This window comes from Mastacembelus armatus, chromosome 13 (genome assembly GCF_900324485.2).
Source record: "Mastacembelus armatus chromosome 13, fMasArm1.2, whole genome shotgun sequence".
NCBI classification, from domain to species: Eukaryota; Metazoa; Chordata; class Actinopteri; order Synbranchiformes; family Mastacembelidae; genus Mastacembelus; species Mastacembelus armatus.
The window spans coordinates 19705606-19719319 of record NC_046645.1 but is presented as its reverse complement, the minus strand read 5'-3'; the positions used below and the strand labels follow the sequence as shown (position 1 = coordinate 19719319).

The 13714-nt window shown below is 40.2% G+C and overlaps 1 protein-coding gene across 6 annotated transcripts in view; it reads left to right on the top strand.

Annotated features, from left to right (window-relative positions):
• The window catches only part of robo2 (roundabout, axon guidance receptor, homolog 2 (Drosophila)), a 154937-nt gene extending 142255 nt beyond the window's left edge, over window positions 1-12682 (top strand). For 5 of the 6 annotated variants that reach the window (XM_026331144.2, XM_026331111.2, XM_026331119.2 and 2 more), the window contains 7 exons: window positions 1250-1513; window positions 2493-2707; window positions 6599-6781; window positions 7246-7404; window positions 7607-7873; window positions 8848-9042; window positions 9580-12682. In XM_026331144.2, the coding sequence (XP_026186929.1) occupies window positions 1250-1513; window positions 2493-2707; window positions 6599-6781; window positions 7246-7404; window positions 7607-7873; window positions 8848-9042; window positions 9580-9581 (1285 nt within the window). In that variant the 3' untranslated portion in view covers window positions 9582-12682. The remainder of the gene's footprint in view (window positions 1-1249; window positions 1514-2492; window positions 2708-6598; window positions 6782-7245; window positions 7405-7606; window positions 7874-8847; window positions 9043-9579) is intronic. The other variant, XM_026331126.2, reaches the window with a different exon arrangement.
• Window positions 12683-13714: the final 1032 nt, after the last annotated feature.

Below are 13714 nucleotides of genomic sequence, written 5' to 3'. Positions count from 1 at the left end.
CATCTGGAAAAAAGTGAAAGATGTGTGTATAGTCTCTACAGGCAGCCAGATACACACTCTTCCTCACTTAACACAAACTGTTGCACAAAAACCTGCTGCACATTGCCGCTGATCCTGTCTTCAGTCAATAGGAAACAAAAAAAAACACAATGTTTGAGCACTCTCCCACTGCTACTATTGTGCAGAGATACAGATGTTTCCATATTAATCTTCCACAGTAGGACAAACAAAGTGTTAACACCCCAACTGACACTGAAGTAGATGTTAAAAGCTTCCTTACAGGTATTACAGATGCTCCATTTGATGTGTGTAGCAGAACCTTACTTTAGTGATAGTGCTTGTGTGTAGGTAGTATGTCCTCTTAGTCCCCTTTCCAATCTGGGAGAGTCATCTGCTTTAATAGGCTATCTGGCAAATGAAGAGTCCTGTGCACTGTAAATCTGAGACTGCTCTTAATGGCAGCAGATTAAAACAGTTATGTCCTATGGAGTGTGCACTGACAAATTTCTTTAATGAACATTTTCTTTATGGCGAGCATTATTTCAGCATGTATAAGCACAGCTATGAGGAAGTGAAGCCTGACTACGTCTTTAATTCCTCTCAAGACCTTCATATAATAAATTATTACAAAAGTTGGACAAGGTCACAAAGCAAGGTCACTGTGATTTTCTCCTGAAATGTTTACGTGTTTATTCTGCCTGCTAGTCTTCTGTAACATTTTTCAATTGGGAGACATAGACGATATTCAAAAAAATACACATGGGCAGACTACATCTACAATAACGTGCATAACCTTATTGTAGTTGTAGTCTGCATTTTTTTTCAATTTGTCAAATTTTCAATTTCAATGTAATTTCATTACTGTTTAGGGGTGTGGCCTCGTGCACACTTCCAAAAAAGGAAGACTAGAGTTGAAACAGTCAGTTGAGTCAGCAAAGGATCTACTGACAGAAAATGAATCAGGAATTATTTTGATCATTATTTTTTTTATTTCATACCATTTTTTAAGTGACAATGCAAAACATTCACTGATTTTATTTGTAAACCAAATGTCTGGGTTTTGGGATGCTGATTGGATAAAACAATAAATTCAATAATGCCAAATTTTTTTAGCATTTTGTGGGCAAAATAGGTAATCAAACATTAATCAATTATAAAGATAATAGATTGCCACAACCCTGGATAATACTAAAAATTGCACTCATATTTACCATGAAATCATTGTACAATACATATCTTCTTACTTCAGGTATGAGAGTGATGGCTGGGGCCCGCCCATGCCCGTGCAGACTTACCTTCACCAGGGCATGGAGGATGAGCTGGAGGAAGAAGAGGAAAGAGTCCCCACTCCGCCAATCCGAGGGGTTGCCTCTTCCCCGGCTGCTGTGTCCTTTGGGCAGCAGTCTACAGCCACCCTTACCCCTTCCCCTCGAGATGAGATGCAGCCCATGCTCCAAGCCCATTTGGATGAGTTGACTAGAGCATACCAGCTGGACATGGCAAAACAAACATGGTAAACAATGCATTTACATCAGCATCATAAAGGGTTAATGTTTATGATGGTACACAGTCTTGTGATCATATTTACCCTTGTTCTTGAATATTACTATAGTTGTGTGCTGAAAAGTAGTTATCTATTTATTTGTTGCTTTTAAAAACTATTTTGTTATACCTTATAATTTTAACATGCTTACAGTACACTATGTGCTGTGTGTATTGCTGCCAGGATTAATTTTGGTCCTGCAGTATTCTTCATGTCAACTCTGTGTGCAGCGTGGATAAACCCATTAATCATTCAATTTTAATGGGCCCATGTTTCCACTTTGGCAACCACTGTATTTTGCTCACTCTAACAGACACAATTTCATACCCATGGCTGTTTACTCCCCCCACACCAATACAGTACATTCCATTGTTGTATTCATGCAAGTAAGATGAAGGCTATGCTTCATTCTGTCTGCAACTCAGAGAGAATGAGAGACTGGCATTCATTCATAATAGTGAAGTGTGGGTGTTGGGGGGGCAGTAGGGAAGACTTGTCAGGAAGGAGATGTCATGCTACTCAGTAATGACTATGTTAGTTAGAGAGCATCTCTGACAACATCAGAGGGCCAGTAATTACAACCAATTCCCACTGCAAACCGCGTCAGAGACATTTTACTCCTCAAACAAACACGGCTGTCAGCAGACACAGGCTGCCACTGAGGTGACAGCTTTGTGTCGACAGGCCTGGAGAGGATGCCTTTGTACCATCTTCAGCCGCAATTAGCAGGTCATTGTGTTAACATGCAAGCAGCAACATAGAATTAGTGGAACTGTCCAAATTTATCCATTGCTTCAGATATGAAAGATATCTCTGAAATTACTTCTTCACCATAGGTACTTATTTTTTCATCATCCTGTTGAAACTACAGAATATTCCATGTCTTCTCTCTGTATTCTTCACCCCAGCACATTCCTTGATGTATGCTATATGTGCATACTTTTTCCAGGCACATGCAGGGAGGCTCTCTTCCTCCCCAGGCTCCAGCCCCTCCAGTGGGCTATGTGTCAAGCACAATGGTTTCTGACCTAGAAACTGACCTGCCTGATGAGGATGAAGAGGAAGAGGATGAGGAGGAAGATGAAGGCTATGGAGCCAGGCATCCCCGCTGTATTGAGCACACACCAGGGTCTAGCATGGACAACCTGGACAGCTCTTTAACAGGTATGTAGTTAGAGTGTGAATTGGCACGGCTGGGGCTCTTTTTCATTTATGTTTGTTTTTTTATAATAATCTTTTTGAATTTATCCTTATGAAGACAATTCAGGGAAATCTACCAATAGTTATTTTTTCAATATGTATGTGTGTATTTCTACACTTTTTGTGTTGATTTTACTTTTTAATCAATGTTATTTACATATTTGATTAAATACAAGTGACTTTTAATCACTATGAATAGTTGTTACATCTTGCTTTACCGTAAATTGCTAGTTGTTCATGAGTCTATGCATTAATTTTATACGAACATGCTTACGCAATGTCCCTCAATCCATTTTTTAAGCATTTTTGACAAACGCTGTGAAATTCTAATTATCATTTCCAAAAAAAGAGATAAGAAAGTCAATGAATTTTAAACAGGACAGTGAGAGGGAAATTAAGAGGAGGGAGAGGCAAGGCAAGCAGGGCAGAGTGACTGTGATTTAACTTGCACACAGCACTGGAGCCAGCGCCACCCATATCTTCCCGAGGAGATTTGAAATAAATTTCACGTGCAGCATATTTCATTCCAGACTAGAGGCACCATTTCCATTTTTACAACTCACTGAAAACTTTTACAGCATCTGTCAGGGGGACACATGAAGGGCATGACATTGCAGTGGCACGACTGGGTTCTGGACTGCTGCTCTCATACTGACCAGGCCACACTATCTATCTGTAAACTAGATGGTAAAACCGGAGGGATATTTAAGAAAAATGTGTGGCATTTGGCTCTCATGCAACCTTGGCACAGGTTTTGATAAAAACCGCTTAAAAAGTGTGAGCCTGTGACATTGGCATCAGGTCTTCCAACAAAGTATATGAATACAACAAAATAAAATCCATATCAGGTTATTTGTAGCATTAAATAACAGGGAGCAAGCAGAAACCTCTCTGTATCTGCAGGTGGAGGAGCAGAACCATTTAAGAGAGAAAGCAAGAGAAGATGCTTGACAGCACTGCTTGTTGGTCTACCCTGGCAGTGGCAGCCTAAAAAGTAGTTTTCCACGGGATGATGGAACAGTGGTTTTGGTAGCGCTGACACATGCTACTGCTGATGTATTTAGAGGAATATAAAGCAGCAACTGGGCCCTAATCTACTGCATCTCTCCTCTACTGTATTACTCTGAAGACAGCACTATTTCTTCTTATCTCTCAGCAAGTCTGCCTCGCACCTCATCGTTTGACAACACAGACACGGTCCCAGCTCCAGGGTTAGTGGGAGGAAGAGAGGGGGGATAAGAGAAATTGCTGAGATTTATTGTGGCCACCATTTTGAGGCTATACAAATAGGGGAGGGTAGAAGTGAGACTCCTGCTGTGCTTCACATGATAGATTTCTCATTGCTTTAATAATATGGAAATAGGTCTGTTTTCATAATGATACACTGAAGGCTGGTAAATCAAACATTTTCACTGATGTCCCAGAAAGAATGGCTTTCTCACTGGCCATTTTTCATCAGCAGATTGTCTTTCCAATGTGTTATTCTAAGCTCAAATATAATATAACTGTAATCCTGATGTTGTGGGTTGGTGTTGCAGAGCTGTTGTCTTACTTGAGCCTACAAGATGAAGTTAACATGTAGGTATTACCTGGCTTTTTGTGTAGGCAGTGTAAAGCTGAGAAGCAGTGAGTTTGTTACACCTACTGTGAGCGAAAACCTTGTAGGCTATGGGTGATTATTCTCCCATAAAATCTTGCCAGGTTTGTGAGGAGCAGGGTCACGTCTCCTGACGCCAAGTAGAGACGCCTGCTCGTCAGGGGGAATGATTTTCCTGGTTAATGACATGTAGATTAGGCTCTCCCTCAGTATAAATCAGTTTTAGTATCATGAAGGATACTAAAACTGGACCCCCCCCCCCCCAACCATCTCACATTTACTGGCCTTGCTCTGTGCATGGAACTCTGTGTCAGCCAGTGATTTTAAGAGAACATGGTTTGGTCCATTGCTCTGGTTCAAGACATGATAAAATAACAGACTTTGGTTTGGAGCTTCAGAAAAAAAATTACATTTCTAGGGCAAAAAGAAAACTAGATTGAATTTTTATCAAATTATTTTACAATAATCACAGTTTGATGGGACTGCTATTTCTGAGAATAGAACTGCTCCAGAGGTTCACCAGTAGAAAGTGGCAGTTAGTGCAACTGAAAAGTCATTCTGTGATGTGATTTGCTGAGGCAGTGTTCCTTTCGCTCAGCCAGAGGAGTTGGAAGCTTCAGTGCTTTGGCTGGCACTGCCTATACTTCATTATCTGCTCTATTCTTTGTGGGAGGATTGGACCCAGTGGAATTGCTGTCTTTCTTTTTTAGAGAAAAACTCTTAGAAAAGAATTTCAAAGAAAATAGCTAGGCAAGATGGAGGGCTCGAAGTAGTTACTGTCTTGGATTTCAGTCAGCACTATAAAAATGGGTTGTGTAAGGAGGTTCTCTACTTTATGCAAGATTATTTTTTTACAGAAATTTCCATTAATCTAAGAGTATTTTACTGAAAATCTGTTGCAACTTCAGCTGTTGAAGGTGCAATTCCCTGAAGTCACACTGAGTGATTGAGTAGCCATGTCTCTGAGACATATGGATGAAGATGAAGAAACTCAAGTCAGAAAACTCTTTAAAGGGAATTTCTCAGTGTAACTGAATAAATAAACCACACGTATATTAGCAAGTTTTGTGTGAAATTTTAAATGTGTTATATTGCAAAGAGAGATACTATCTGAGAGCTCAAAAGCTGTTGTGTGTGTGTGTTGTGTTATTTCAAGCTCTAAACTCTGGCCAGGATTTTGCCACCTTTTGTATCATGCCATCCTTTTAATAAATCCTGCTTCTAAACTTTTTTGTCCCCATCGCTATCTCCACAACCTTTACCCTCACACCTCCCCGGTTCTCTGTTACATCAGTCTGTTCAATCACTTCACTCTTGTGCACTCTGTGAAGGAGAGATATAGTGTGTGAGCAGAGCACTTGGGTTCGTGCCACTTTAGCAAAGTCTGCCAAACCAGTCCCAGTGAAAGCTGTCACATTAGCCGACTGTTCTCTGTGTTTTTGCTTGCCAAAGTGCCATGTTTTTATTGGCAGAATGATACTTTTATATTTAAAGTGCTGGCCTAGCTTTTTATGTGAAGAAAGGAGAATCAAGACATGAAGAAATGCTTAGAGTAGATCTATGAGCCAGAAGTAAAAAGTCATATATATACATTACTCTTACAGAAATGCTTTCCTCTTTGTCAAGGTATCATTGAGATGCACTGATTTTTGATTGGATCTCTTTATAGAACTGCGTGTAGCGGTGCATTTTTAAACAGAAAAAAACTGTGTGCATACCGCCAGGTGTTTGATTCAGTACACTGTTTTGTGAGATGCTTCATCTGTGTCACCTGAGGCAGTTCTGTAGCTAACTCTGCTGCACACAGGTGTTCTCATTGTTCTTTATCAAAAGAAGAGCAAAATCAGTTGACGCCAGTCCTGCTTATCCACTGTGTGTATTCTGCATATGAATATGTGTGTGTATGCAATATATATATATATGTATATGTATGCACATGTGTGTAATACTTGTGTGTAAAGGGGGCAGCTCAGAACAGAATGACTGTACAAAAGCACTTACCTGCAAGAACAGAAATGCCCTGCAGCAAATAAAAAATCATTTAGGTGTAAAACAGTTATATTACCTCACAAGATCACTTAATACATTAATCCATCTACAGAATCACAGCACAGATGCTGGAGAGTCTTGCATTTATAAAGGTTATGGCCACTGAGCTGAAAAGCACGAAGAAGATGTGATTGAATTTGGGTGTTTTGAAAAACAACATATTTTTAATACACATACATCACATTGCTAAAACCTGTGGTACTCCACAGGGTCCATGGTGAATGGGTGGGGCTCAGCTTCAGAGGATGACCGTAATTACTCCAGCCATAGGTCCAGTTTGGGCAGTTCATCTGACGGCTCCATCTTTACCCACTGCAGCTTTGCCCAGGCCCTCGTGGCCGCTGCAGACAAGGCAGGCTACCGCCTAGAGGGCACTAGCCTCAGCAAGAGAGGTTGGTGTGTGGAGACCAGCTACTCACAGCTGGATGGGAAAAAAATAATTTGGTCCTTTCTGCTCTAATCGTTCCTGCTATCATTTATTGGCTGGTGTTTCCTCCAAAATGTTGCTTTGTCATTTCCTCTCTGCTGCTTCTGGATGCTATGCCCAAGTTGTGCATGGCACCTGTTGTACTGACTGCAGATATATCCCCATTTTAACTTTGCTCCTCTTTGACTCAATTGACTTGGATTCTGGTTTTCTTGGGTCACAGCTGGGTGACATGTACTTCCAACCTTTTGCAGGCTTCTACCAGAGCGCTTCCTCTTCTAACAAAAACCTTTACTTTTGTTTTCTAATAGGTCTTTGGATAGATAACCTGTACTTTTCTTGATGATAGCCTCAGCTTCACTTTCTTGGTGTTAGCTCCTTAATGTCTTTATTAATCATCTGGCTTGTGGTCCCATATCATTCTTGCAGGTAAAGGCTTGTCCCACAGGCCACGGCCCAACAGTCCATTTTCAACAGATGGCAGCACAGTCGGCACACACAGCTTGGGCCATCAGAGGGCCACCAGGCCCACACGCAAACCCAGAAGCCAAGGCACAGCACCCCACAGGAGAGAAGCTGGTGCAGATGGTGAGGCAGCAGCTGAAAACACATTTTATGTAGAATGTTCTAGAAAACATCTGTTGTTTTATACAAGGAGCAACAAAGAGTGATATTAACATGTAATATAATATTGGATGGAAGTGTGTCCGGACATAATTGCTCTAGTTTTTACAGCACAACATTTTATAAGAAAAATGCATTCATTTATTCTGGGTTTCCCTTGACACAGACCTACCTCCTCCCCCTGAGCCTCCTCCTTGTCAGGGGCCGGGCCGTATCCAAGGGCCGCGCAGTATAAGCAGCATGGTACCCCCTACAGATAGGAAGGCTTCTTCTCTGGAGCGTCCACCTATGTCAGGACCGCTTTCTGGGCCGGATGACATGAAAAGCTCCATCGACAGACAGACACGTACTTCCGTGGAACACCATCGCCAGGGTCAAGACAGGCTGGGCTCCATGGACCGTGCTGATGATGGGCGCAGGGGACACAAAGCAGGTACAGCATTCATTACAGTCTTCGCAAGAAAACAAGGACACTGGAGTTTTGTTACTGCTGCTGTAACATGACAGTAGGGATTTTTCTTCTATTGAAGTTAGCTTTTATGCTGCATTGAGACTGGGCCCTCATGAACAGATTGCACTGTCTGCCACTCGCTTTGGTTTCCAGAATGCCCCCCCCCCCCCCCCCCCCCAGCCTTCCCTCAGCCTCCCTGGTGCCCCTGTAACTGTTGCCAATATTGGCCAGCTCCACTCCAACTGAGGCAGGAGGGCCTCAGCAACTGAAATGCACTCTAATCGCTTCAGCTATTCTCACACAAACAGTAACCACTCTACACCCCATCTGTGTGTGTGTGCCTGCGCTCATGTGTATATGTCTGTGTGCATGTGTGTCTGTGACCATTAGAGATCTGCATGCTGTGCACCCTGCCCTGTTTGTGCCAGGACATTCTCAGACAGTTAATCTGAAACTGTGAGACAAAGACAGGTGCTACAATCAGCATCTTTACAAAAACCCCCATAGGTGAATTCCCATTTGTGTCAGAGTGCTGACTGATTCACAGCAGAATCCACTGAGGTCAGGGCAGGCTCTATTACAGTCATTAGCGGAGCAGTAGGGAGCAGTTTGATGAGATTTCATGCAATGACGGAAACTGCTGAGGGTCAATGTTATGCTGCCCTGCAGCAGGGGGTGCAACAGCAGCCAGTGGTCCCTCTGTTATTGTATTTACTCCATCGTAAGCCTGGTAGTTGCAAGGCCATGTGTGAGGTTGAGAGTCCTCTCTGTGGTATGCCCTGTTGCCTGTTGGCACTGCCACTCTGCAGATGTCAGTAGGAGGGGGTTTGCAAAGGGCTTTTTTGTCTCCATGCATCAGATGTTAGATGTGTATCACTGCAACAATAAGTGTCATGTGCTGTGCCTACTTTTCAAACTAAAACTATGCCTCTGGGGCCCTCTGCATGTGTTTACAGAGGATGGGTGCCTGCCATACAGTAAACCATCATTCCCCTCCCCTGGTAGCCACAGCTCCTCTGGCACAGCCTCCTCCAAAGGCTCAACTGGGCCACGCAAACCTGAGGGTCCACGACAGCCACAACAGTGGACTGCCACGGAGCATGCTGAATTCCTAGGGGCTAACGGACAGGGACAGTACTCGGGAGAGTTATGTGAGTAACTCCGTATTTTTCATGTTTTACAAGTGTTTTCCAATATATGGTACTGCATGTATGGTGAAAAATGTCATGCTTTGTTGTCCAGCTGTTCTGGCAATAGTATAACTATTCTTGTCAAACAACAGTGTATCCTTCTGCCAAGCACTATTTTGTAAAGTGTCTCCAACCGTAGCACTGATTGAAAATCATTGTATCTGACTGTTGTTCACTAAGAAATAGTTACAGTACATAATAAGCAGAGATGCTAATGAGTAAAATTCAATGTGTTAACTGCTGTTTAGTGTTTAGTATTTGATTAGCTTTTGTCTAGATATATTTCTCTCCTATACATTGGCCCCATACACAGTTTTTCCAGTGTGAACTGGAGTTAAATTGTTGTTGTCAGAATAGTTGGCCAATGAAATCCATTGTGAGATTACGTGCACTTTAGTTTTAGGAAAGAAGGCAGTTAAGCACATTACTGAAATGTTTAACAATTTCTTTAATTTCTCAATTTTTACACATTTTCTTTACTTCACTTGCTTGTCACAGAGTGATCTGCCTTGGATGTGAACTGGAGAAAACCCAGTCTGTCCTTGAAAGAATGATGCCCTCCTTGTTGGGGCAATGAACTTTGTCCTTACCCGTGTGTTCTCTGAGGGAAGGATTGCAGCAGAGGGCACTACAGAGAAAGCAGTGTCACAGAACTGTAAATGTGATGTATAGACACAGACATACTGTACATCTCATTATGTTTTCGTCCTTAAGAAAATATTTTCCACCTCCTACCTTACTGTAATTTTCTTTTTGTTAAAAAAGGCAAGTTAAAAAAAAATTAAAACATCTATACGAGAACAAGTTTTCTGGTAACTACCCTTGGGGGAAAAGGGAATTTTGTTTCTGTAAATATATTCTTTAACTTGTTGTTGCATTGCTATGCAAACCTAATTCAGTTTGAGCATTTTATTTCCATATACAGGAACAGTTGGTTTTATCTGGTTATTTGTATTATATGTGAATTGAGTGGCTTTTGTGCCATAAATAATTGTTTTATAGTCCATTGTTTGTTAATAGGTACCATTAATTATTATCATTATTATTATTATTATTATTATTATTAATTATTGTTTTTGCACTGCAATTTTGGTGATAAGCACAAAAACATAGCTCCTGCTGACATGAAGAACCAGAAGAATATGTGAAGAGGAGTGTCTGTACTGTAAAGTAAAGAGAAGAATTATATACTAATGTACAGAGAGATATTAAAGAGTAAGGCTTTGCTCAAAGACAGCAACAAATAAGGGGCCCATTTCTATAGTTAATTGGGTGGCAAACAAACAAAGTTCCCATGGGTCTGAAGGGCAGATATGAGGCTGAAAGAATTGTACACAGAGGATACTGGTTTACTGTAGGTGACTGAGATCATTATTTAATTTCTAATTAACTGTCTTACTATAATAGTTTGATATCAGAAACATTTAGTGCTCAGTGTTTTTGGCAGCTCCAGTATTATCTTGTTTTCAGAAACCGGCGGAGGGAGAGTGTTTTGTTTTATTTTTATACATGGATCTCCAAGCATTTCAAGATTATTTTGTGATTCACTGCCTGAAATTTTTACTACACTGAGTTTACGCTCCTCATTCAGCATAACAGCACACCAACCATAAAACAGTCAAAGGGAAGGAGGAGTCGCTGAAATCTGTCTGCATGCTCTAGTTCACTCATAGCACTTACAGAGACAGATTTATGATTCTTCTAAAGCCTTAATAGGTAAGCAGACATCACAGAGACAGACAAACACAGAGTATTTATTGTAATTAGAAACAATTATACTCCAAAACCTACCTAAAATATCAGGGGAGCAGCTTAATTTGTTTACATCTTTTAGGTTTTATTTTTCTGCGTTTTAATTCCATACATTTTTAATATTGTTTGCTTTTTAGAGCACTTACTGTTTTATGTTTGTTATACTGTCTCCATGGTACAGGATCATCCAAGAAGACAGTACATAGACCTGTTTGGTCCAGCTAAGTGCTGTTAAATTAGGTGATTTATTAAAGCCATTGTTGCTTCAAAGGTTGGTGCCTCAGTTACCAATAGTCGGCACAGACTTGTGTCAATGTGTTTGAGAAGAAATGGTGTGTATGATTTACAGCTTTGTAGCTTTGAGTCTCTGTTTAATCACAGTCAGGTGATAATACAGAAAGGCCTTGTATTAACAAGCAGGTCCCACTGCCTCCATGTCTATAGCCACAGTGTGGAGCAGAACACTTTCTATCTGTCTGACCACCACAAAACACACACTTATCGTCTGCATCTTTCAACTTCTCAGCCTCTGATTCTCAATTTTTGTCTTTTCAGACTGTTTTTATTGGTTGTCCTTTTTTAATGAAAAACTCATTTCTTTGTATGCCTTTTATGGACTCCAAAACGCTGCTTACAACAATGTTTTCAATATTAATGTTCAGGATTTTTGTGGTTCAATGACTGTTTGTTTTGTCTTTTTTTGTACTGATAATGTTGATTAAAAAAGGGGGTGGAAACTAAAGGCTGTCAGATGCTGTTGTATTGTTGTCTTCATGCCATCATCATTTTATATCATCCACCCAGTGGCCAGTGTTCTGGAAATGAGGTGCAAAGAGTATCTCAGGTTATTTTACATTCTGGTGGTGTTTATGTATGTGTATATATTTGTATATATCCATATGCATCTCCACTTGATTATGCCATTCCATTTTCATTGACAAAAATATCCCTCTCATGTCCAATCCTGTTGTCCACTCTTTTCTTTTCTGCTGTGGATTTTGATTCTGAGTGTAATGTGCTGGTTCATCCACCTTAAGACAAGATGTCAGTTAAAGAACATACCAAATTAAGATTGATATTTCTAACGTCTAATGCGTTTTCGTGTCTCTTTAATACTCATTATTTTCTTTTTAAATCACAGTGTCGTTTTGTATTTATTAAAATGATAATAAAAGTATATTGTGAAATATGCATAAAGATTTGTGAGATATAAAATGTGTTTTTTGTTCCTTGTAAAGTTTGTTGTCAGAGCTGAGCAGCGAGGCCATAAGGAGATGATAGGCATACTGTGCTCACAGCATGGTGACGTGCTGGGTCAGTAGTCCTCTGAGTCACTCTTCATCCTGCATGTTCACTGCACTGCTCCTCTCTTGTCAAAACTGAAGTTAAAATTTAAAACCCTTTTGAACACAAGAAGCAAAAACACTCACAATGTGCTTGTCAAGACAGTAGAGAAAACCTCTCTTTGGAAGGATGAAAGTACTTTGGCTTTCCCTCTCTTTTGTTCATTTTCTCAATATTGCTGGTTCTTTGTAGCCTATCTGTGTGTTGCCTTTTTGCTATAAAAGGATTAAAAATGACAAAAAGAGAAAATTGTTGGGTGAAGTCTTTCTGTACAGTATGGGGTGAGGTGACACTCCAGTCCAATACCATTTCTACAGTACAGTACATTCTAACTTTTTTTGTAAACCACCTTCTGTATTCACTTGCATGTCCTTGTCCAAGAAGAGAGTGGATCAAGAAAATAACTTTTACAATCTCATTCCCATTTCCTGTAAGATAATTTCTTGTTATTTTATTTCCTTGTACCTGGATCAATATCAAATAAAATATTTTTGAAAAATGAAAATTGCCTTAAACTATTTGTCTTTGAAAGAAAGGCCACATTGTATGGAAATTGACAAGTCCATCTTGGTTGTAAAAAATCCTGCAGAAAAATAAATATTTTTATTTATCTAAGATGTAGTGTGTTGTGTTGCTACAACATGAAAAATGCCAAGTTTGCCCATTTCTCCAAATTACATTCCCTGTGATATCTTGATAGTCTTTGACTCAGCAACATGTGTGCAGTTATTTTGTGCTGTGCGTATGTGTACATGTGCAGGAGGGATGTGTAGCTCACTGTGTTTGTGATAGAGCTCCTGACTCAGCTACACTTTTTATGTCAAACTAATCCCTACCTTGATCCTTCTAGAGGAGCAACTTCAAACACAAATCCAAATCTTCTAAATCACTGAGACAGCTTTCAAGCTCACTTACTCATAGGATAAAGAAATTTGTGAAAGAAATTGTGCAAAACATTGAACAGTTACTCTTATCACTATTATGTGCAGGCATGATGGAGCCTGGTGTGTACTGAACTATTACGACACCCAAACATGTTCCATGTTCCCTGATCTAGGTGGAATGACCCCAGCAGTGCACATGCACAGAATTCACACAATCAGTGCTGACCATAAATGTGCAATGACCATACTTGTGGACTTCATTGATTCCTTGATTTCTACACAAGGAGTGAAATGTGTTTTTTTACTGTGCTTAACATTTATATTCAAACTGTGATACTATTATTCTTTTTTATAGGCTGAGTTGAGGGGATAATTCATTGAACAGATGGCAAACATTACAGCCGTTTTACCATTTCCACAGGGTCAGAGCCCCGAGGTTCTCTGATGCATCAATACATTATACATAAGGATCTCTAGCTAAGAAAGCCCCTTAATAGACAATAATATAAGATATTATTATGCATAACCATTCATATTTATACACAGCAATATAGAATTGTAAATATTTTTAAATAATTTACCTGACATTCTCCCTCAAAAAATTTGTGGATCATTCCATCACTAGACAAACTACATTGTCAATCATGCGCACC